Source organism: Anopheles ziemanni, chromosome 3, assembly GCF_943734765.1.
Source record: "Anopheles ziemanni chromosome 3, idAnoZiCoDA_A2_x.2, whole genome shotgun sequence".
NCBI classification, from domain to species: domain Eukaryota; kingdom Metazoa; phylum Arthropoda; class Insecta; order Diptera; family Culicidae; genus Anopheles; species Anopheles ziemanni.
In genome coordinates, this window is record NC_080706.1 from 10,114,617 (window position 1) to 10,137,581 (window position 22,965).

The 22,965-nt window shown below is 44.4% G+C and overlaps 9 protein-coding genes across 9 annotated transcripts; 4 read left to right on the forward strand and 5 right to left on the reverse strand.

Annotated features, from left to right (window-relative positions):
• Positions 1-119: 119 nt before the first annotated feature.
• LOC131287009 (ceramide kinase) lies at positions 120-3,428 on the forward strand. The gene is made up of 9 exons (XM_058316023.1): positions 120-283; positions 355-546; positions 899-1,141; positions 1,536-1,751; positions 1,821-2,096; positions 2,195-2,521; positions 2,590-2,966; positions 3,032-3,195; positions 3,260-3,428. The coding sequence occupies exons 2-9, from the start codon at positions 435-437 to the stop codon at positions 3,372-3,374; spliced, it is 1,830 nt and encodes a 609-aa protein (XP_058172006.1). The 5' UTR covers positions 120-283; positions 355-434; the 3' UTR covers positions 3,375-3,428.
• A 1,913-nt stretch (positions 3,429-5,341) lies between these two features.
• On the reverse strand, positions 5,342-6,658 carry LOC131287453 (ADP-ribosylation factor 2). The gene is made up of 3 exons (XM_058316501.1): positions 6,475-6,658; positions 5,614-6,002; positions 5,342-5,537 (listed from the first exon to the last, which is right to left on the reverse strand). The coding sequence occupies exons 1-3, from the start codon at positions 6,539-6,541 to the stop codon at positions 5,451-5,453; spliced, it is 543 nt and encodes a 180-aa protein (XP_058172484.1). The 5' UTR covers positions 6,542-6,658; the 3' UTR covers positions 5,342-5,450.
• A 2,872-nt stretch (positions 6,659-9,530) lies between these two features.
• Positions 9,531-10,108, reverse strand: LOC131285442 (large ribosomal subunit protein uL29). The gene has a single exon (XM_058314298.1). The coding sequence runs from the start codon at positions 9,996-9,998 to the stop codon at positions 9,627-9,629; it is 372 nt and encodes a 123-aa protein (XP_058170281.1). The 5' UTR covers positions 9,999-10,108; the 3' UTR covers positions 9,531-9,626.
• A 254-nt stretch (positions 10,109-10,362) lies between these two features.
• On the forward strand, positions 10,363-11,965 carry LOC131288942 (26S proteasome regulatory subunit 10B). Its single transcript, XM_058318125.1, has 3 exons — positions 10,363-10,578; positions 10,695-10,814; positions 10,892-11,965. Exons 1-3 carry the CDS (start codon positions 10,485-10,487, stop codon positions 11,854-11,856), a joined length of 1,179 nt encoding a protein of 392 aa, XP_058174108.1. The 5' UTR covers positions 10,363-10,484; the 3' UTR covers positions 11,857-11,965.
• A 7-nt stretch (positions 11,966-11,972) lies between these two features.
• On the reverse strand, positions 11,973-13,222 carry LOC131288943 (tRNA (guanine-N(7)-)-methyltransferase non-catalytic subunit wuho). The gene is made up of 2 exons (XM_058318126.1): positions 12,710-13,222; positions 11,973-12,650 (listed from the first exon to the last, which is right to left on the reverse strand). Exons 1-2 carry the CDS (start codon positions 13,189-13,191, stop codon positions 11,990-11,992), a joined length of 1,143 nt encoding a protein of 380 aa, XP_058174109.1. The 5' UTR covers positions 13,192-13,222; the 3' UTR covers positions 11,973-11,989.
• A 1,631-nt stretch (positions 13,223-14,853) lies between these two features.
• LOC131286865 (uncharacterized) lies at positions 14,854-15,848 on the forward strand. Its single transcript, XM_058315871.1, has one exon. It carries the CDS (start codon positions 14,976-14,978, stop codon positions 15,843-15,845), a length of 870 nt encoding a protein of 289 aa, XP_058171854.1. The 5' UTR covers positions 14,854-14,975; the 3' UTR covers positions 15,846-15,848.
• Positions 15,849-15,882: 34 nt separating this feature from the next.
• Positions 15,883-18,747, reverse strand: LOC131284035 (DNA polymerase eta). Its single transcript, XM_058312889.1, has 3 exons — positions 18,691-18,747; positions 18,490-18,593; positions 15,883-18,430 (listed from the first exon to the last, which is right to left on the reverse strand). Exons 1-3 carry the CDS (start codon positions 18,745-18,747, stop codon positions 15,928-15,930), a joined length of 2,664 nt encoding a protein of 887 aa, XP_058168872.1. The 3' UTR covers positions 15,883-15,927.
• A 435-nt stretch (positions 18,748-19,182) lies between these two features.
• On the forward strand, positions 19,183-19,876 carry LOC131289751 (mpv17-like protein 2). The gene has a single exon (XM_058319060.1). It carries the CDS (start codon positions 19,281-19,283, stop codon positions 19,860-19,862), a length of 582 nt encoding a protein of 193 aa, XP_058175043.1. The 5' UTR covers positions 19,183-19,280; the 3' UTR covers positions 19,863-19,876.
• A 51-nt stretch (positions 19,877-19,927) lies between these two features.
• Positions 19,928-22,667, reverse strand: LOC131289750 (N-acetylneuraminate 9-O-acetyltransferase). The gene is made up of 4 exons (XM_058319059.1): positions 22,508-22,667; positions 22,346-22,442; positions 21,504-22,262; positions 19,928-21,441 (listed from the first exon to the last, which is right to left on the reverse strand). Exons 1-4 carry the CDS (start codon positions 22,638-22,640, stop codon positions 20,058-20,060), a joined length of 2,373 nt encoding a protein of 790 aa, XP_058175042.1. The 5' UTR covers positions 22,641-22,667; the 3' UTR covers positions 19,928-20,057.
• Between the last annotated feature and the right edge of the window lie 298 nt (positions 22,668-22,965).

The following is a 22,965-nucleotide window of genomic DNA, read 5'->3' on the forward strand; positions in this document are numbered from 1 at the left end:
GGAGGGCTCAATACGTTGCAGCCTGAAAAAAACGAGACGTATGGGGCAAGCAAGTACTCGTCAACGATAGCGTATAAACTGTTGTGTCACAACCTCAGTACATGAAGCAGTACAAAAAGAAGAAGGAAGTAACAGAGCCCGCAGCTGGTTTTCGTTGTCCAAAACAGTGGCTGTGCGGTTTAAAACTGGAAAGAGATGTGAAAGAAGCTGGACGGAAAACCTTGGCAAAAACCTTCAACTGTCCACGGCCAACGGCACTGCTAACCTACGAAAGAATTAACTTGTGGGTCCCGTTTCAGTGGAGTTCATACGCATTTCATCGGCGTTTACGATTTACAGGCTTTCTACTTCTAGTACTCACGTTCTATGTAGATCTCGCGAAAGGTGGGGATCCCCAGTGCCGACGGAGTTGCAGTTATACCCCCGTTTACGAAATGGACAAGGAACACGAAGTTTTGCTCAACGCATTTGTGATAGCGAAAAAACGGTATCGTGTGTTTTACAACGCAGGAATTCTGGTGTGGGAAGATGAATCTTCCAAGAAAGGTAATTAACGGTTCGGTGTAATTCGTGTGATGATTGCGTACGTGGGTGTTGTGGCCTTGACCTTCTTGTCCAGTATGCAAAAGGAAAAAATAAACGAATCAGGAAGTACTTTTTTGAAGACTTGTTTAACCTTGAATTCGGTTATGGTCCAACAAATTCACCGGTGTAGTTCACATTTTCCTAAAAATATCCGTTTTGGATGGCTCGTGCTTATTTCGGGTTTTGCTTTGCAGTACTTGAGCTAATGCTGAATATGGATTAAGCTATCTTATCGTGTTGCGACCATAAATTGCTTGGCCTAATCAATTCGATAATTTTATTCCCCCTTTCATGTCCCACGCATCAAACAAAGCTAAAACGACCGTACCGATAACGGATGTGTTGTCGGTGGTGTTATCGAAATCACCCCACGCCAGCGGAAAGCAATGGATGAAACGAAACAAGCCACAGGCCTCGTCAGCAAAAACGAAACGTGAAGCCCACGGCAGCCTGGACAGCGATCGTATTCCAGTGCTCTCGAGCTCGGTATCCTCGACCACCACCAACACGCTCGCGACCAACAACAGCAGCATTCCGCAGAGCCACAGCAATCGGGGTAAGGAGGCCGTAATGAGTCTGCCCATTAGAAGTAGAAGTTGTTCGCGAACGCGAGAGTGATTCGCGTTGCCTTGCGTCCGTTTCAATGACCCCAGTAATTGAAAGGGGCGGTGGATTATAATTACATCACGACATTCAATGATTTGCACAAACCGGTGTGAAGTACGTATAGCCGAAAAAGTAATTGTTAAGTGACTCTCATAGCCTGCGTAGATTTTATTTACCATCAGCATGTCCCAAAATTGTTCCTAATTCGACAAAGGCTAACTTTTTTGCACAACTTGTCTTGTTAGTGGGTTTTATTTTGACCAGCCTTTGCGGAATATTTTTTTACCACTAAGAGGTTCAAGTACATGTACAACAGGATACAGTGTGCTTCTTTCCCTTTTTAGGCAGCAGCAACGATTTGTCCAACTCGAGCTCCGATCGCCGTGAAGGGGAATTTTATGATGGAATTCCCTCGGGCAGCGGTAATTATTTGATCGTACACTACGCCGCAATTGTTTGTCCGAAAACTAACCGATGGCGGGTAAGATCGGTGGTACTATACAACAGTGAGCAGAGAATCGTGGAACTATGGTGCAATCGGCTAACGAGTGATTTACGAGGTTGTATATACAATATTTTTTCGTAGTTAGAGCTATGCTGATTGCATCTTTTATTATTTTAATTTACAGATCAAAACCGGCCAAAGAATTTGCTTCTGTTTTTGAATCCGTACGGAGGAAAAAAGAATGCACTGTCGCTATACGAGCGCTTCGCAAAACCGCTGTTTCGGTTGGCCGAGATTGACGTAAATTTGATCATAACGCAGCGTGCACAGCAGATCTACGACATTGTGACGTCGAAGAGCATCGTGCTGGACAACTACGATGGGCTTGTGTGCTGTGGCGGGGACGGAACGTTTGCCGAGCTGTTCAACGGACTGGTAACGCGCACTATGATGGATCTAGGTATGTCATGATGTATCAAATAATGTCGCGAAAATTGGTTTCGAGGGATTAGATAACGATAGTTGGAGAGGAATTCAAACATATTTTCCTTCTTGCAGGTATCGATATTAAACATCCACCGTACCTACCGAAGCCACACATTCCGATCGGAGTCATTCCAGCCGGCAGTACCGACACGGTAGCGTACTGTCTGAACGGCACAACTGACATCAAGACTAGTATTATACACATCATACTGGGACAACACAGTGGCTTGGACATTGCTGCGGTGTACGATGCCGCCGTGGTGAAGACTGTCGAGAGGCAGTCCCGACCGCAGCTGCTGAAACTGTATGCCAGCGTTCTCTCCTACGGCTACCTGGGTGATATAGCTTACGACAGCGAAAAGTACCGCTGGATGGGACCAAAGAGATACGACTATTCCGGTAAGCAGCGCCACCCGTCGGTTCCTTCAATTAAAGGTAACGTGTTTATTTAAATTTTCTATATACAGGCTTCAAAAAATTCATTGGCAATCGGGGCTACGGTGGAGAAATTGTAGTTCAACTCGATCGGCACGGAAAGCAGGATCCAAACGATGGTGTCCGATGTGTGGACAAGTGTCAACGATGTCAAAGAGCAGTCTGGAGCGGTGGCGACGGTAGTGGCACTGGGATGGAAGAAACCGCCACCGAAACCCACGTGGTCCGAGGCAAATTCTTGATGGTAAATGGGGCCAACATATCGTGCGCCTGTCTGCGCAGTCCGCAAGGTTTCTCGCCCTACTGTCACCTGGGTGACGGGTTGTTGGATTTGGTGATCGTACGGCATACCTCGCTTTTCAACAATCTGCGGTTGCTACTCACGATGACTTCAAAAACAAAGAAAATTGTATGTATTACATTTGTTGTGTTTCAAAACCAAAAATCTTACGACACTTTTTTCTCCTACCACAGAGTGACTTGCCATTCGTAGAGATTTATCGCACGCGCGAGTTCCGTTTTACGACGGAAGGAATAAGCGGCGTCGAAACAACGCCGGTGATAAATGCCTCTAACAACCAACACTCCAAATGGAACTGCGACGGAGAGGTCCTGGTGGAAACAAACATTATCGTCGAGTAAGTTTTCCGTGATAGTAGAGGTCTTCAGAATGAATTTACCAAAACCCTCTTACACCTGCAGGTCCAACTGCCAGCTGGTACAAGTATTTAGACGAGGAATTGTGCCCAAAACCGGTGTTGCTAATGCCTTAGCTACGGACGATAAAGAGAGCAGATGCTTCGGGCTTTGTAAATAGTGGGAGCGAATGCTCGTGGGAATACGTCTTCTACTCCATTGCAGTGAATCCTTTCCTCGGGGGCTGGTGGCTTTTTTATGATTTACTTTTTCAATTTTCTTGTCTGTACATATCATCGTGCTTCGATTTGTTCATTATAATTACTCGCGCTGTTCCTTCTCTTTGTGAAACCGTTTTTGCGAACGACAAACTGTGATCATATCTTTATTATTTGTTTTCTTTTTTAATTCTAAATTTCATCCGCTAGTATACTATTGATTACTAAGAAACACTGCTATAAGGGGTAAGACAAAAAAAACTATGTGATTTTTTCTATCTGACAAAGTATTCTGCTGTATACTTATAATAGTTATTAGATGCCTCCACCTTCGATCTTGCCGAACTTCCCGGAACGCAGCAAGGTTCCGTTACTTAACCTTCAAAAGCTATGCTCCCTATGACAACGTTGACAATACATCAATCAACAACGATGATAAGACTTAAAATCGATCGATAGAGGTCACAGGGGGAGAGATTAATATTGCTCAAGCAGATGTTTCTTATATTTTGAACAATTACCCAAAACGGACAGGCATATCTTTGCGATGAGTAAGGAGGGGTAGGGTCATGTTTACTACAGGCAGTATTGGGCTACGGATACTAGAAATTATTGATAGCAATTTTAGAATGGTACATTCTTGTTTAGCGAATAAAAGTAATTATTCATAATCAATACATGATGACTGTTCGTCGTCAAGATATACGAATGATTCCTAGCGAGAAGGTTGATAATACAATACGTGGACATTGATTCCTTGTTGCTCAACACGTGGCACATTAGGTGGGCCTGGTGGAAGGAAGGTAAATGATAGGTATTTTATGAGATTAAATCAGAAGATGAACAAATAAATTCACTTATTGAAGTTGCGAATCGATCGCGCGCACTACGCGGAGTGCATTGGGAGCTGTTTGACTAAATCGTTAAATCAATAGAACAAATGATAGCAATAATTACCAGGTAATGTTTTGAAGCACATGTCCACCGATCGAGGCTGGTGATGGAAATGATCCAAGGCAAGCAAACATGTGCGCCCCAAAGATATGGGAACAATGCAACAACGTTCTTAATGAATCCTGCTCTACTGTGTAAGTCCTAATGCGAAACAGACAATATACTGTGCTTCGTTTGCCTACAAAATGGTAAACTTGAGTCCATTCTATACAGTTCGCTTAGCGGTACCGAACGGGATTTGCCAAGCTGATAACATTAAACCCACAGCATTCCACTCGGTTATTGAAAGATTAATAACTAACTGGCATACATTTAAAGGTCCTAGTTCTGAGCAATGTGATTTTACTATCCGTTACTTTCTTTGACTTGGTTGAAGCAGTAAATTTGAAGCAATACAGAGAAATATCTACAACTTAATAATAAACATTAAGTAGCGTTGGGTGGTGACTAAAAAAAACATGATGCGCACTACAGATCATAAAAGTAGACACTTTCTTAGGAATGAATGAAAAGAAAATAAACAAAAATATGCTCAAGCTGTTGTTAATTTGAAATTGTTTGTGTTTTAATATGATTAAATCATTGATTGATGATATTATAGCTATTTTTTGTCATTTTTTTTGTTGTTTTTTTATAGTTCATGGAACGGCCTTGTTATCACACACGTTTAAAGATTGTAAACACTGTTAAAGGTAAATTCGACAATAGTTTGGTTCCGTTAAAAACATTCAGTGCAGGCTTATTTAAAATATGGTTCTGTACAGCTTTATGAAATATTTTCACAAATCAACCACATGTCAGCTAAATATTTTAGATTTGAATTCACAGTAAAAATAACACCATTGTTTACAACATAGCCATATTTCTTGACAAAATTCAAATTAGATTCTAGAAAGTTGTCTAGTCGTTTTGTCGGCCACGTTCACCTGGGTTGGAAAGTTCAAATGTAAAAGTAAATTATCTCAATGTACGACGATTATCGGGCTGAATGGTCGGAAGTTCCATCCTAATTATTTATTTTTATTTATATGAAACAATGAAATTGTATAAGCGGTACACCAGCGTCTTAAAAAATAATTCTATCATCACTTTTTGGCCAGTTCGGTTGACAGCCAGTCTAATCCTTCGTACAAACCGTGGCCCTGCGTCGCACAGGTCGATTGAATGTACCACTGGAACAAAAAGAGCAAAATGTTTATCAGTTAAACCCCACGCTGCAGATCGCTACGACCGAGCAACGCAACTTACGTGTCTGTTCCGCAGCTGATTGAGGTGCAGTTTATCGGTCAGTTCCGCGGCGGTCATCGCATTCGGGAGGTCCTGTTTGTTCGCGAACACCAGCAGCACCGCGTCGCGCAGCTCGTCCTCCTGCAGCATGCTGTGAAGCTCCTTTTCCGCCTCCACGATACGCTCCCGATCGTTCGAGTCGACCACGAAGATGAGACCCTGCGTGTTCTGGAAGTAGTGGCGCCAAAGCGGACGGATCTTATCCTGACCGCCGACGTCCCACACGGTGAAGCAGATGTTCTTGTACTCGACCGTCTCTACGTTGAAGCCGATCGTCGGAATGGTGGTAACGATTTCGCCGAGCTTCAGCTTGTACAGGATCGTCGTTTTACCGGCAGCATCGAGTCCGACTAAAATGATGCAAGTAGGAATCGTTACTGGTTACTTTCTTGTGCTTTACATGTTTAACAACAATAAATCGAATACGATAAATTTATGGGACAGTAATTGCATGAATGTACGACATATTGCCATTAAAATTTACCTTACTGAAATCAAAACGTGTTCAAACACACAACGTGTTGAAATATTTTCAATCCCATTAAAATGTTAATAAACCGTATTTAATCATGTGCCGGAACGTGGTTTGCCAACCCCTGCAAAAGATCAACTGCATGCTGTACATTCTACACTATTTCCCACGGATCATCAAAAACAAGCGAACGAGCCCTTCCGAGCTCTTGCTACGTGTATATGCGGCCTACTTCGGTGTATCTGACGCGCACGCACGTTTCAACATTCGATCGAAATATTGACGTGCGCTGACCACTAGATGACAACAATTGAATCAACAAAGGAAAAGAAAGGAAAGGCACCACTCACCCATCAGAATGCGCATTTGTTTCTTGCCGAACAATCTCGTTAACACGCTGGAAATCGTTAAGCCCATGATGCCGTTTTGCCGTGTGTTTACGTGTTATTTTTACTGCGATGTTCCGTATGGCGCCGTAGGCGTTAGCTGCGAAGATTTGTCGAACTGTGTTCCCCCTAGAACAACATAAACAAGACAAAGCAGACAACTTTCGTTAGCTTTAGTTAGTCAATTGGGGGAAATGGCACTCGGGATTGATTAGACACTATCCCTAAGAATGCATTTTTTTGCTCTTGGCACGTCGGGCGTTATCGCTGCCCCGTGCCAACGGTGATGCGTCACGTAGAACGGGTGGGGAAAAGCGAAAGAAGAAAAACGGGTCTTACCTCCTTCCCACCCCTGCCGTTGCTTGTGTACACTAACGTGTGATTTGGTCACGGAGATTTCACTTCTTTTTAAAGGGCGCCGGGTTGTTGGGCAGGTTGCGTCGCCAGGGCCGGTAGGATTGCACGATATCCTCGCCGTAACAAATCAAAACAAAATACCTGCCACGTCAGTGGCACCACAAATTGCTTTTTTCGCTGGATGTCCCGGACTACGGTAGTAATAATTCGTAATAATTCTGACACTTTCAATACCGGGGCTAGTGTTGGCAGAATCGGGAGTCGGACGATTCGAAGATTCGATCCCTAGACGGATTCTAAAGATTCGAATCCCATTTGACGGATTCTAAAGATTCGATTCCCATCTGACTCGGGGTCCACACTACAGCGCGACGTCCCGTCACGAAACGCGACGTCGCCTGACAGCGGCCGAACTCCATACAAAAAAAATGTCGCACAAATCGCGCTAGTGTAGAAACAGCGAAAAACGCGACGTGGCGCTAGCTCTTGTCAAATGTCAATTCGAAACGAATTCAAACCGACAGCTGGACAAAACCGAAACGTAAACAAACCGAATCACAAACGCGAACAAAACGAGCCAGTTCCAGTTCGGTAGTGCATCAGAGCGGAGGTTAGCAGTGCACAAGTTTCCTGAAAGGGTTAGCGGAAAAGTAAGGTTACGGCACGACCGCGTGGTCACGCCGAGCTGGAGCTCAGGTCAGACAAATCCTAGCTGCCGCACATCTCGTGCTGTTTGAGTCAATCAAGCGGACCACGAGTTCTTGTGTCCTGACAACGGAAGGAATTATCCCTCCCGTGGACGGCAGGTGGACATATGGCTTTTATAGCCGGTCCTAAAGGACGAGCCCCTTCATAGGAGTTCGGACAGAGTCGGTACGCCTCTGATTACGAGTAAGGGAACAAACGTTCGACTTAGCGTAGGAGGATATACCCCGACTCGCATAGCGAAAGAAGAAGAAGAAGAAGAAGAACAAAACGAGCAATATTCTCCACGAAACATCGGATTTTTCGTTGTACTACTTATTTTTAGGCTTCACAAATGTAATTCAGTTATCAAACTCCGTTTTAATTGATATTTTTACCAAAGTTTTTTCGGGTGCCGAAACGTAAACAAACTGCTCTTCAACAAGTTTAAATTTGTTTTCTCAGTGAATTTCAAATGTGGAAGCGCCAAACTCACTCAGGGTGCATAAAATATGTAGCTTAACAAATATCATGCATTTCTACCTCAAAATTCAATAAACAATTTTAGCCGAGTTTGCGCCCCAATGTGATACATATTTCCACATACTCTCCTATCTCTGTCGCGCTTGGCTTGCGCGATTGTTCTGCCGAAACTTGGCTGCTTTTGAAACGGGACGTCGCGCTGCAGTGTGGACCCCGAGTTAGATTTCACGCTTGTTTAATCTCTCTCGGCATCCTGTTGTACCATTGTACTCCTTTGAAAAACAACGAATTTCAGGCGTTCCTAGACAGATAGACGCTCACCGTCTTGGCTCACCGGCATTACGAGTGTGAGTCCTAACAACTATCCTTTCCCCCAAATACGTTGGTACCAGGGCTTTCAATATTTTGTACACAAAGACCACAGTTCCGAACACACGAACACTATCCGCTGCTTGGACTGTTCCGACTGTTTCTTGGATTCGGATTCGGATTTGGGGGATTTGGTCTACCCACCACTACAAACCAAGCTGGGCGCCACGGTTGTTGATGCAACAAGCTTCAAAAACCTTGGTCACAATTCGAAATATGACGTTAACCGAAGATACGATCGAATAGTACAGATGTCGCTAAAAACACTCAAGGGAAAAAACAATTCACAACTAGATGGCGTTAGCCGAACTCTTGCTGCTACGATACCTGATAGATGTCGCTAACCACACTCTAGAGTTGACGCTATTTCACACCTAGATGACGTTAGCTGGACTATTGCTTCTACAGTGAGGTCACTAATCGCACTGAAGAGAAAAACAGTTGTTGCTACTTCACACTAGATGGCGCTAACGTTAACTCTTGAACGTTTAGATGACATTCAAAAATTGCTCAGAAAAAGTCAAGATTTAATTCTAATTGAGTTCTAGAAAAGAAAGATTCACATTGTTTGAATAGTGCAAGAAACAAGTGCATACTTCTATTCTATGACACTATTTGAAGATTGTGGGCTTCTCGTTTGAACCCAGAGCCATTGAAATTTAGCCTTCTCATGTTAAAGACATTCTACAACAAGCAAACGGAGCTGCTATTAAAGTTTGTACTTTGCTTTAACATTGAACGTACTCGTCAAGGTTCAAGAACATGTAGCATCCTTCAGATCTTTGAAGATGAGCAGTTACAATGCTACGGCCAGCTGTTGTTTCTTTCAACACCGTGACTGGATACAGGCAACTTGTTTGTTTGAAAATCTCCGAGATACAGTCCTCTTTGCATAGTTGGTAAATTCCTGCTACAAAACCTGATCCTGAAACAGAGTGAATACCTGAGAACATGTTTTAAACAAATACCACCAATAAGATTTGACACCAGCATTGAAAGGATACACCAATGTTTGTTTCCAAGGAAATTGATTTGTATTGTACCGTTGTCTGATTACACTTTCACCATCCGTAACGTGCCGCAAGAGCAGGACCCCGATGCAGGACGAAAAAGCTACGCTGTACGCTGTTGCTCGGAAACAGAATAATGCAGCACGCGGAAGCGACACGAACCGACGGCGGTGGAACAGCTTAGCCTAGGGGGGGGCTTCCTCGCCTACTGGCTTAGGCCTTGACGGCGTACTTGCGTACCGGGAACCGGGCACGTTTGCGTTGTTCCTTCAGCGTCAGGCGTTTGGCGTCATGGCGGGACAGAGCCTTGCGCATAGCGCGGGTCTTCTTCGGGCGCAGATCCAGCGGCACGTACTTCTTGCCCTTGTACAGCTTACGGAGGTTCTCCTTGGTCTTCGTGTTCATCACAATGTACACGCGAGCGATCGCCTTGCGGACCACACGGATCTTTGACAGCTTCGACGGAGCACCACCGGTGACTTTCGCCACGCGCAGATTCAGCAGCTCCTTCTTGAGCTCCTCGAGCTGCTTCGTCAGCTCCTTCTTGTCCTTCGTGCGGAGCTCGGAACACTTAACTTTCACCATTTTGCTGGTTTACCGGGCTTTTGGCCGAGTTTCAAGAAGCACGCGATTGAAACACCTCCGGTCACACTCGGGAAAAATGTCGAAAAGAACGGAAAGCACCACACTTCCACGATGCATTGGTTTACATTTCCTCGGGTTGGCTTCGTTTGACACCTGTCAGTGCTGCGTCTTGCTGTACGAATGCCTTTGCTATGCCAATCGTATGGAAAGCAACGGAAACGAGTACACCTATCACTAGCTACCTTGCGCGACTGACCGCCTTCGATCCGGGCATGTAACCTTGCTGAAATATCCTCGTCATCCTGTCATCTTTCTTGCTCGGTTGTCAACATTTTTGGACCAAGTGTGTGTGTGTGTGCGACGAAGTGTTGTGATCCTAGAAGCTTCATAAACTTGTTTTGTCTACCGAAGAACTCGGACGTACTCCAGCGAAAATAGTTTCTGCGCTCGGTACAAGAGTGTGTTAAACCGATTCCCACCATCAAGATGACTGCGGCAGATGCGGCTCGCGAAAAGGCACTGGAAGACTATCGGAAAAAGTTGCTGGAACACAAAGAAGTTGAGTGTCGTCTGAAGGAAAGTAAGTTATCCGTACCGTTTGAGGTTAGGGTGACGATGACTAGCTGAATAGTGTAGGGCGAACGGCGGTCGTTGGTATTATTCAATGAACTATACATGTTTTTCCCTATGCTTTAGTAAGAGAATCTCTAAAGGAGCTTACCAAACAATTCGATAAGTCGGAGAATGATTTGAAGGCGTTGCAGAGCGTTGGCCAGATTGTGGGCGAAGTTCTCAAGCAACTTACGGAAGACAAATGTAAGTAACGAATTCGTAGCGAAGGTGCCGATGGATGTTATAAACTTGGGTTTCTTTGTTCCATTTTTATCTCTTAGTCATCGTTAAGGCAACCAATGGCCCCCGATACGTGGTCGGCTGTCGTCGGCAACTGGACAAAACGAAGCTGAAGTCTGGCACTCGAGTTGCGCTGGATATGACGACACTGACAATTATGCGCTACCTGCCCCGTGAGGTGGACCCACTCGTCTACAACATGTCGCACGAAGACCCGGGTGAGGTCACGTACTCGGCCATCGGTGGCCTGTCGGAGCAAATTCGCGAGCTGCGTGAGGTGATCGAGTTGCCGCTTCTGAATCCGGAACTTTTCCTTCGCGTCGGCATAACGCCACCGAAGGGCTGTCTGTTGTACGGTCCTCCCGGCACGGGAAAGACTCTTCTGGCGCGTGCCGTCGCATCCCAGCTGGACGCTAACTTCCTGAAGGTCGTTTCATCGGCTATCGTCGACAAGTACATCGGTGAGTCGGCCCGACTGATCCGTGAGATGTTCAACTATGCTCGCGACCATCAGCCGTGTATTATTTTCATGGATGAAATCGATGCCATCGGAGGGCGTCGTTTCTCCGAGGGTACGTCGGCTGATCGTGAAATCCAGCGAACGCTCATGGAACTGCTCAATCAGATGGACGGATTCGACTCGCTGGGACAGGTTAAGATGATTATGGCCACCAATCGACCCGATACGCTCGACCCCGCCCTACTGCGCCCGGGACGTTTGGATCGAAAGATCGAAATCCCGCTGCCCAACGAGCAGGCACGGCTGGAAATTTTGAAAATTCACGCCGCCCCGATAGCGAAACATGGTGATATCGATTACGAGGCGGTAGTGAAGCTGTCGGACAATTTTAACGGTGCCGATTTGCGCAACGTGTGTACCGAGGCGGGACTGTTTGCGATTCGTGCCGAGCGAGAATATGTCATTCAGGAAGATTTTATGAAGGCCGTCCGGAAGGTAGCTGACAACAAGAGACTGGAAAGTAAGCTGGACTACAAGCCAGTCTAACCAGGCATGATGTACCGTGGGCCTTCTTCGGTTAGCGCCACTTTCTTCGCTTATGTTTTGGTACCATTAAAATCATCTAAGACGCGTAATAAAAATATCTAAACATGTACTTATTCGTAGAATTAATGAATCTTTATTTCGATTTTTTACCATCGATTTTCAGCTTTTTACGTTCGAAATAATCCGACAGATTGTCAATGGTGTTTTTAAACAACGTCGAGTACTCCCTAAGCTGTTCTATTTTACTCCCTTCGAAATGATTCTGCAATTTTTTCTGCAAGACATGATCGGTACATTCGGCAAAACACCGTTTGGTTGCATCGAAAGTGTAAACCAGGAATTTAACGGCTTTGCTTTCTTTATCGATTGCAAGAACGACCAGTTCAAGGGATGGATTAAGGGCCGCCTGCACTATAGCCAAACCGGCATCCAACGACAATGTTTCACATGGAACACACTTCTTTTCCGAATCATCTAGCTGAATGTGTGCAATTTCGATTTTATTTGCCACGAGGCTCCTAACGGCGCACAGTGCTCCACTGGTATCTTTTAACGGTTGAAGTGCAACACCGACTGCGGGATCGTCCAAATTGTGACAAGTAATTTCCTTTCCCTCAGTATAATTCCATAAGCGTAGTGTTTTATCACCAGACAACGAAAGTAGTGTTTGCTGGGAGAGTAGTTCTAGACCACCCACATATTCATGGTGTCCCAGACAGTATCCTACAATATTGTGACAGTCCGGGTATGAGGTAACTTTTATCTTTTCATCACGATCGCATGTTATTATGTAGCTAAAAGAAAAGCGAACATTTATTTTATGTCCGGTAAAGTACAGAATTGAGCTTATTACCGTTCATCTTCGCTGACCGCCATATCCAGTATTTGACTCATATGGCCCATAATCCACTTCGGTTGCTTTTCCGCTTTGCCGTAAGGATCAAACTCAAAGCAGTCACTTTTATCGCAACCAAACAAGACTCCGTGTTTCGGAGCAAATTTCATGCAGACGATAGTGCGTGTTGCTTGAATGCGGTCTCCTAATGGCTCGCTCAAAAGTTCTCCTTCATTTTCTTTAAGACGATAACTCTGTAGCGTTTTGTCGTTCAATGAAACGGCTAACACTTCCGAAACTAGGCAGTACTCGAGCGTTACAACATGAGCCGGCTGCTGAGGTTCGTTTCCATTTTGCCCATCTTTCGATTTGGCCGGCTCTGCTGGGATGTTTGGGCTGATAACAATTTCATGCAACCTTTCTCCGTTGTTAGATAGGAGGACCACCCGATCTTTGATACCAACTGCGGTAAAAGTGGGGTAAATCTTCAAATCGTGCATTTCTCCAGTAACGATAGGAAACTAAACGAAATTAAACTACCAGACGCATGGCAATCTATGGTTGACGGATGCCTTGTGATGGCAATATGTTTGTTTATGTTCTCTTTGGTTTATATTCAGCGGTTATAAACTGCCAAGCATCGATTGTGCAATTCTGTTTGATTTTAATTCAGAAACAAAATAAAAGATGTTTTAATTAGCCATATTATCAAAGCAAACTTATAAAAACATTATTAAAAGTGCCTTCGTCATACTATTACAGTATTTATTCAGATGATTATGTTTTTCGTATTGATTAGAACGATATACCAAGGTAAATATACGATTAAAATAAAATAAAGTTAAAAACGAAATTTAAAGTTCTGCTTAGGCCTATCGAATTTGGGAGTAATTTACAGTTTTAACAGTTCAAAAAACTCACTAAATATAATCAGCAATGATTAATCTATACATATTTACGATTGTTTTTTTGTACACAAAAACAAAACACCAACACCGGTATTTTTTTAGAACGCAGAAATGTCAAAAGGTTGTGGATTCTGATTTTGTCTCGCATTTCTCCTATCAGTTTTCAAATAAACCACATCTTGAAAAAGCAAATAAAAGGAAGGAAATTTCAGGCAGCTTTTTAACGCTAAGGTAAATAAGCACAGATTTTCGTAGAGATAAAATTCACCGAACCCTCCTCTGATGTTCTTTGCGCAGTTCCATGAAGCGAGATTGTACTGAAAGGTGATAGCAATGGGGTTCATGAGAAAGTGTTGCATTTTGGTGGGTTTAGGATCGATTTCGTATTTTGTGCGGTAAATGTTTAACACATCCAGTTGCTTTGGACAATCCAGTCGATAAGAGTTGCTCATCACGATTACTGTGTTTCACAGGTGGTACTTTATTGGCCGAAGATACACAAGCAAACGAATTTTCCAGAACAACGAGTTGATCGTTCTGACTGGAGCAAATTCCGGTATTGGACTTGCGACGCTGAACGACCTAGTTAGTCGTGGATGTCATCTCGTAATTGGAACGCGCCGTTTAGAAGTAGGACAGGCACTTTGCTATCAGCTGCTCCTGGAGAATCCTGCTGCCACAATCAACGTATTGGAGCTTCGATTGGAGTCGCTTGCCAGCGTAGTGCAGTTCAGCGAAAGCGTACGTGAAATAGGAAAACCACTTTACGCGTTAATTAATAACGCCGGCGTGTTTTATGCACCGCCAAGTCTCACGGAAGATAACCTAGAGTACACGTACCAAGTGGACTATTTGTCCCACTTTTTACTCACCATACGGCTGCTCCCTTTGCTGAGACAAAACAAAACGGACAGCCGGATAGTGAACGTTGTTTCACAAGCGCACCGTTCTGTATCCGAAATACCGGCAGGCGATAGTTTTTGCGGTGGCTTGTTTGAAGATTCCGGTGCCAACCGATTCAAGGCATATCAGTATAGCAAATTTTGTCTCGTACAGTTTTCCTACCGCTTATCCCATCTTCTTGCGACCACTTCGAACGTAGTTTCGGTTCATTGCGTTGATCCGGGGAACGTAGAAACACCAATCTATCGAAACTTCCCACCGCTAGCGAATCCTTTGCTATTCTATCTGCAAAAACCGTTGAGAATTTTCCTCATTAAAACACCCGAGGAAGGTGCTCAAGGAATACTTTATTCGGTGCTATCGGAGCAAAAGCCTCCAATATACGTGCGGCGTTTTTATCTGAAAACTGAAAATCAGGCCGACCTGGCAGAGGTTAATCCGTTGGTCTACAGAGAACCGGTTGCCGATTCGCTATGGAAAAGGAGTCGCAAGCAGTGCTGTCAGCATCTGCTGGAGATGATAGTCTAGTTCCAGCAGTGTACGAAAATCGCACCAAAGGGCTTCGAAAAGAGCGGCTATCCTTTCACTACACATCGCTGGAGAAACCATCGGAGTTGTGCCGTTGCCAAGTTATCATCCGAGACGTCAGCCACGTTGGATCACATGTATCAAATTATCTTAATGCCAACACGGAAGAACAGTGGTTAACGATCGGTACAGCCATTACACCGATTGATTGCTATGTAGAACTGTTACTTCAACAAATGCTGACAAACGAAGAAAGTAGATGCACGATAGAAACAAAGACGAACGAAGTTTCTTTTACCATGAAATTGCTGCGTATCGACGACCACAAATATTACTATCAGCTGAGCTTTACCGAGATGCTGGAGCTTGTTAAACGCTACAAGGAAAACGGTGTAAAGATGTTTCCCAAGTATCCACTGTTTGCCCATGCATACTTCAATCGTGCCGTCAAGTGTCTCCTGTCTTGGTCTGTTACCGAGGAGCCCGAGGCAACCGGCTCAAAAGAAGAAGTACGATCGCTACTCGAAACGCTGTATCTCAATATCTCTGCCTGCTTGATTAAGCAGAACCGGTACGATGAAGTCCCACACGTGTTGCAGTACACCAATGCTCAGGAGATTCCTTCTACGAAGGCGACGTATCGGAAAGCGTTGGCCCATTACATGCTGAAACAGTTTCCGGAAGCGATTGCCACGTTACAGAAAATAGATTATGCCAGCAGCAAAGAGTGTGTGGCGCTTCACAAACAAATTATTCAAGTTCGACAGCAGGACGACAGTAACTACAACACGATGGTAAAAAAAATGTTCGGATGAATCTGTAGTTATTGACAGGAAAATAAAAAAAAAATAATTTAACATACCAATGTTTGCACAATTTCAACCTAAAAGACGCGTTTTACAATTTGGAAAAATAAGATGACACCGGTTTGACCTTTTGTTTCGCCGGCAACATTATTTCTTCCACCGCCGTACTGGGTCGCTTCCTCTTTGTGCTGGCAGTATCACCAGTCTGTGGTTGTGCTGGCGCTTCGAGACGATGCAGTTCCTGCTGCAACCGTTTAGCAACGTGATAATCCTGATGTTCTGAAATTGCCAGCAAGGCGATCATCTTACCGCACTCCGGACACCTACTATGGGTCTCTGTTTCGCTTGTACTCGCGATGATTGGGCCTTCATCGATGCTTCGTGTTTTCGATAGGAATCGTTCGATTGACACACCCGAGCTCGATGAATGCGTCGCTGGACCGGAAGGAGTTTTAGACGGCCTCTTTGCTGGAATTGGAGATTTCGTACCCTTCGCAGCAGCAGCATTAGTGCCGGCGGCAAGTTTGGATTTCAAGCCGTTTCTAAACTCATCTCGTTGTTGCTGGCTCAACGATAAGGCGAAATGAAAATCCTGGTGAGATATGTATTCGTTTTCAGGGATTTTTGAACCGCACTGCTGACAATCAACGGTGACTATGGCTGGTTCTACGGGTGGAATGAAGTTGAATTCAGCGTATGTTTCTTTGTAGTTTGGTTGTGGTTTAGCTTCTGCAGTAGATGATGAGTTTTCCAACGTTTCGTCTCTCTTGGTTTCCGTAACAGGTTGATTCTTATCTGGTTCAATATTTCCATTATATGTTGCCGAAGTCGGGGTTTCCTCTCTTTTAGAATGATTGGTCGAGTTGGTCTCCACTACGTTATGTATGGATTTTAACTCGATAATGTTGTGATCTTTTGATTTAGCGGTACTCTGATGAAGAACACTTTTGTAACCTCCCTCCGGTTTCATCTGATCAGGATCTGGATTTGCAGCTTTTTCTTCAACCGTTTCAGTTTTAAGTTGTTGACTATCTTCACTAGCAGATTTTTTTGCAGCAGTAGATTGCTGCTGAAGGAAGTGCTTAATATCTTTTTTCGGTTTCACTGTTTCAGCCAAAGGGTCGGAATATTGTACTTTAGTGGCAGAGGAAACAGGTTTGGTGTCTTGGGTTTCCCCTTCAGAATGAGGAAGCTTTGGTTCATCCTCACAGACTGCAATTGCACCTTTACATTGCTGCTGAAGGAAATGCTTTATGTCTTTTTTAGGTTTTATCTTTTCGCTCGTCCCAGTTGCAGAAGGTGCCGCATCAAGAACCTCCAGCATTGCAGGTTCGGTGCTACTCTTTCGTCGTCCCATTCCGCTGGGTCCTTCTTCAGCAGTGGCTCCCTTGGCAGAGTAACTTTGAAACATTTCCTTTATTCCTCCACCTTTGGTGGCCCCGTTGGATTCAAATTTTCCCGCACTAAGTCCAAGAAATTTGATCGCATTGTTTAACACTGTCGTGGAGTTTGTCTTTAGAAATCGGTCCGTGTTTCTTTTGATTGCTTCCAACGCATCGGTAGCTATTCGTTCGATTTCATATGCCACCAATGGAATACTCCTTGTGCTGGAAACATCCACATCGTCGATCTGTTGGCAGTAACTGACTGTTAGAAGCTTGGCTGTACGATTATTTTCATCCAAGTCTTTCTCAAGCCTCTCCGCAACTTCCGTGGCCAGTTCACTCAACCAGTGAGTCAACGTGGCCAACCCGGTGATGGCATTCTTACCCGGAAAACGTTTACAGCAACCGATACTTTTCGAGTGAAACTTTGCCGTTACAGCTTCCAGATCGATGCCACGTGCCATCAGATACATCCAACTACCCATTCGCTCCTCGAAGTGCTGCTGAAGCAAACTCTCCGGGAATTGTTCCAGCTCCGACATAAACTTTATCTTCAGCACTTCGCATACCTGTTCACCTAGCTTACCGCCTAAACCTTTCACCTTTTTCACCGGCAACGTTTCATACAGCTTCGGTATGCTATCGATCGGTAGGATGGTTTGTTTGTTCGGTTTGTGAAACCCGGCAGTGAGTTTGGCAAGGATTTTGTTATGCGCAATTCCTGCCGAACACTCGTAGCCAGTTTTTTCCTTCACAGCAGCACGTATCTCGTTCACGATCGATGCACCCACAAGCAGCTTGATGTCACTTTTCTTGTACTCTAACTTGTCAGAGCTCTGGTCGTCTGAGTTGTTGGAAAGTTTCTTTACAAATTCGCCGATATTTTCATACCCAACGACAAACGTGTTGACCAATTTGTCCGGAAGTAGCTGAAATTTTCCCTCATTCATTTCACGTATTCTAACAAGCACCCGTTCGGTTATGTCAAGATAGGCTTCGTCGATACTCGCACGTTCCAGGAGGGGTGTAAAGCATTTCAGAACCTCGGCAACTTCCTTGCCTGCTTCGCGGTACCTAGTAAGATCAGCTTTGCCGCGAACCTGCGGAACTTGAGGTAATTCGATTTCTGGGCAGTGTTGCTTTGCTTCGTCGCCTCGCATGTGTCGTGTTACTCCTTTGGCTCGTGCTGGGTAGTTAACTGCAATGATTCTGGTTAGGAAAACATGTTGTACTTTGTCTATTTGCATCAAAAATAGCATTCAACACACCCTCCTCCCTGCCACGGGTTGTACTGAACCACGGCGATTGGTTTTCCCTTGATTTCGGGGGTCAATTTTTCTTCCACTTGGCAGTAGAAACAATCCATATCCACCTTTAACAAATGGGAAGAAAGGAGCCTTGGGTATTATTCGTATTTCAGGTAGTTTACACCTGAAGCGTAGCGCTTACACCTGAAGCGTAGCGCTTACCAGGACGACAACCCGATCAAATTTATTTTTTAAGCTTATATTGGTTTTAGTACTCATGTTGACCAAAATTACATTAATTTTTCCTGAATGAAGACACTTGGTGAACAAATATTTACATAAGTTCCCGCTAAATCCACTGACGTTAAAATATTTATCGAAAGCTGCTCTGTTGACACAGCACAGCGGATGTTAACATCGCTGCGTTTACGTCTCACACTTAATAGTTCGAAGAGGTGTACGATCTAAAGAAAACGTATTTTTTGCAGCATTCCAATATAAATATGGCATTGAAACAAAAGATGTGTTAAATTATAAATAATTTAAGATGATGTAACTTATGTCCGGTACATATCCGTCTAGTTTTTATTGACAACTAACGCTTTATTTGTAGCATACATCAAACTTGAATTCAAATTAAAAATTGTCAATTGACAACACGCTGGTCCTCACGTGCTCTCCGCGTTTATTTTGATCTCGTTTTTGTTATGATGAGGTAGATATATTTATGGCGGGTCGAAAGAACACTTTATATAATTAGAGAACAATGGCCATACTATAGCATCACGGGCCACGCAGGAGAGTGCTAACAAATGATCAGACTAGCAAAGTGGTTCCGTACAATTACCAAGACCGCGTTCAGCAAAAAGTACCTCCTACTGACAAATGTAGGCATATCGGTCAGCTTGTCCGGTGTCGGTGATATAATCGAGCAGCACTATGAAATCTACACCGATCAGCTGGCCGCTTGGGACCGCCAGCGGACCCGCTTTATGTCCATCTCCGGGATGACGGTGGGTGTGTTCTGCCACAGCTGGTACAACTTCATGGACCGACGATTTCCCGGACGTACCGTGGGGCTGGTACTAAAGAAGGTGCTTATCGATCAAACGGTTGCCTCGCCAATTGTGATATTCTTGTTCTTCGCCACGCTGGCCGCCCTGAAGCGTTCCTCGTGGGAGGAGATGAGTCACGAGGTGCGGGAAAAGTTCATTCGGTTGTATACGGCAGAATGGGTCGTGTGGCCTCCAGCACAGATCGTCAATTTTTACTTTCTGCCCACCAAATATCGTGTGCTGTACGATAACACCATCTCGCTCGGCTACGACGTCTATACGAGCTATGTTATCAACGACGAAATTCCATCCGAGAAACTCGAGATGGGAGACAGCTGAACTAGTCAACGGACCGTATGAAATATAAGTATGAAATAAATCAATTTTAATGCACAAACTAGCAACTAACAGAAGCAAATATAGAAGCGTGTTTCCTTTATTCCTAATTTAAGTATACCGTAACTACATTTTGTTTGGTGTGCGCTGGATTAGGCTTTGTTAAGAATTACAACAAACATGTATGGTTTGTTTGTTTTAAAACATACCATCGTATCGCCCCAACGGAATCAGCAAAATCATGAAGAAAATTATATTTCTTAAAGCTAACTTCCAATCATTCGGTACCGCATACGGGAGGAGTACGGACGTAACGCGATGAATTTCGTGAGAGACACAAACGAAAATAAACGATGTTATCAGTACGTTAAGCGTTGGAAATCCGGGTAACAATACCAATACCCCGTTCCGGTCGGCTGCCAGCCAGATGTGATACTGACAGAGAAACAGTTCCAACGAGATCTTCCCGAACCAGGCGAAGAAGGTTGAGTAGCGGGTGCGCAAGATGCCAGAAATGTTTCGCAACAAAATGTAGCCTACAATTGGGATGAAAACCACGTACGAATGAACCTCCTCACAGTCTTGCCGGTTGCGGCAGAAGAATGTCCACGCGGTGTAACATCCGATACCGCTAATGGCCGCTAGCGTGGAGGTTAGTGAGATTCGTTTCGAGAAAAGGTTACCGTGGTTGTTATCGTCCACCACTGCGAAGCGTTGGGAAATTTGGAAAATCGCCGCAAACACCATTCCGTACGTAATCGTATATCGATCGAGCTTCCAACGGTACCACCACTCATGGATGTCGTCATCGGTAGTCACAAACAGTGCCTTCCAGGGTCGCGTGACGAAGATGCGTTCGAAAAACACCTCACTCATGTACAGCACGGTGATTGTTGCGAGCATCGTCACGAACTTCACCACCAGGTAAAGATACTGGTACGGGTTTGCTTCGGTGCTTTGGGAGGAGAACTTTGGTGGCAGCAAAAGCATCATGTACATGATGCAGTACCAGAACGAAAGGAGTGGCACGAAGAAGTAGAACTGATACGGTCGATTCATGCATAGGCAAAGAATGACGGTGAGAAAATTCACCCGGAACATTACGTTTAGAAAGCGCACCAGGCCGGTATTTCCGGTTTGCCACCAGTAAGTAAAATGCGCGTAACCGGACAGAAACAGGAAGCCGCTGATCAGCACCTTGATGTGCATGTAGATGGGCAGTATGTGGGAGGCACCGGTCATGTAGTAGATTAGTATTACGATCTGCATCCAACCCTTCAGCTCATCCGTCTGGTCCCGGTGGAGTACCTTCGTCAGCTTGCTATCCTCGGTGAAGAACAGTCCGAGCGCGAACACATAGCCGACAGGTATCCAGAAGCTAAACTCCGAGTAATATTTGTTCTCTTTCATGAAAAAGTTGGTGCGATCGCACAAGTAGAAGTACGTCATGATGATGGCGAGAGAGGCCAACGCCGATATTGGCGATTGGGTATCGGTGGGTTGGTTGAGCGGGGCGTAAGCGTGAATGCCTCGGCATTTTACCATCCATTTTCGTACATAGATGGCGACAGCAATGGTGGTACTGAAAAGGAAAATGAATGACTTTTCACGGATCGGTTTAACAAAAAGGAGAAGCAAACATACCATACAGCAAGGAAAGCATACGTTGTAACCTGTATAATTGTATACGGTTCAGCACTACTACAGCACGTTCCATCGTTGTAGTTCATATAGTCATTGCAGTACATGTTCAAAAGAATCTGAACGTCGTGCTTCAGTGTCAACGAGCTTAGCTGCTGGCCATCGGCAAACTCATCGACCAACCCGGAAGCAATCATATTCGAGGATGACCATATTTTTGCCTCCGAGTAGCGCAGAATGTTGCTGGCCGCCAGATTAATACGATCGACATCCTCGTTGTGCACATTCTTCCATTCCTCCGCAGAAGTCTCCTGATCAACGGGATCTTGTAGCTTCCAAATGATTTTCGTTTTTTTCGCATGTAATCGATCGATGGGCTTAACCAATCGTGTAAGATTTTTCTCGTACGCTTTTTGAATTTCCTCCGTCACGTTGCCTCGTTGAAAGGTGGGATAGGTGCAGCTTGCGATTATTAAGCTCGGTGGATCCTCCTCATGTTCCCATTTCATAAACTCATCGATAAGATTTTTGGACACCTCATTCGCGTAGATATATTCCACGCGCAATCGCAATTTATAGTCGGTAAACTGGAGGTCTTCCGTGTTTTTAGACGACGATTGTTTGGAAATGTTTTCCGTCTCACTAGACCTTAGGTAATCGATAAATTCCAGCGATAGCGTCCGCAGCCGCTCGTCGCCGATAAGTACGAAATGGTTCTGGTTGCCCCAAAAGGCAAGATATCGGAGACATTTTCGAGTATCACTGTTGAAGAAGCACAAGCACAGGCAGTCCCCTATATTCATTCGGCACATTCTCGTTTCTAGGATGATAGAATCTATACTTACGTTTCGGTGTACTTATGAAGCATACATCCATACGGTTGCCACTCCTTGTCACCCTTGAACCTGCCGTCACTTAGTAGCCACTTGCATGAGTCAGAACCTGTAATTTTACGTTGGATAGTTAGTATGCAAACATTGGATAAACCATAATTGCCAGAACCGGACCGTAGCGTAAGTGGAGAAATGCATGGTACACCACGAAACCAAGCACCATGGCGAATGCAAGTTTCTTCGCATTGTTCGCGTTGAGGCTTTGAATAAACAGTTCCGCCTTGGACAGGTTCCCATTGTTACCCATTTTTACTATGTTGAGTAGAAACGAAAAATACCACTCTAACTAGTTTTCTATCGCAATTTTTCAGTAAGTATCATTGCGAAAACCGAACAGTACCAAGACGGCGAACAACAAAACACAACAAAAACAGTTGACGTTTCATACGGAGTATCCGACTCCTGAACTGTAAACGCTAAAGGCGTGTTTACACGGGTTTCTAGAAATATTTCGTTTCACGATAAGTTTGATGAAATATTTCGGTTCAATTTAAATTTATTTTATCTAAAACTATGAAACCATAGATGATGATGATTAAAGCATAGATAAAAATGTACAATTTAAATATTCT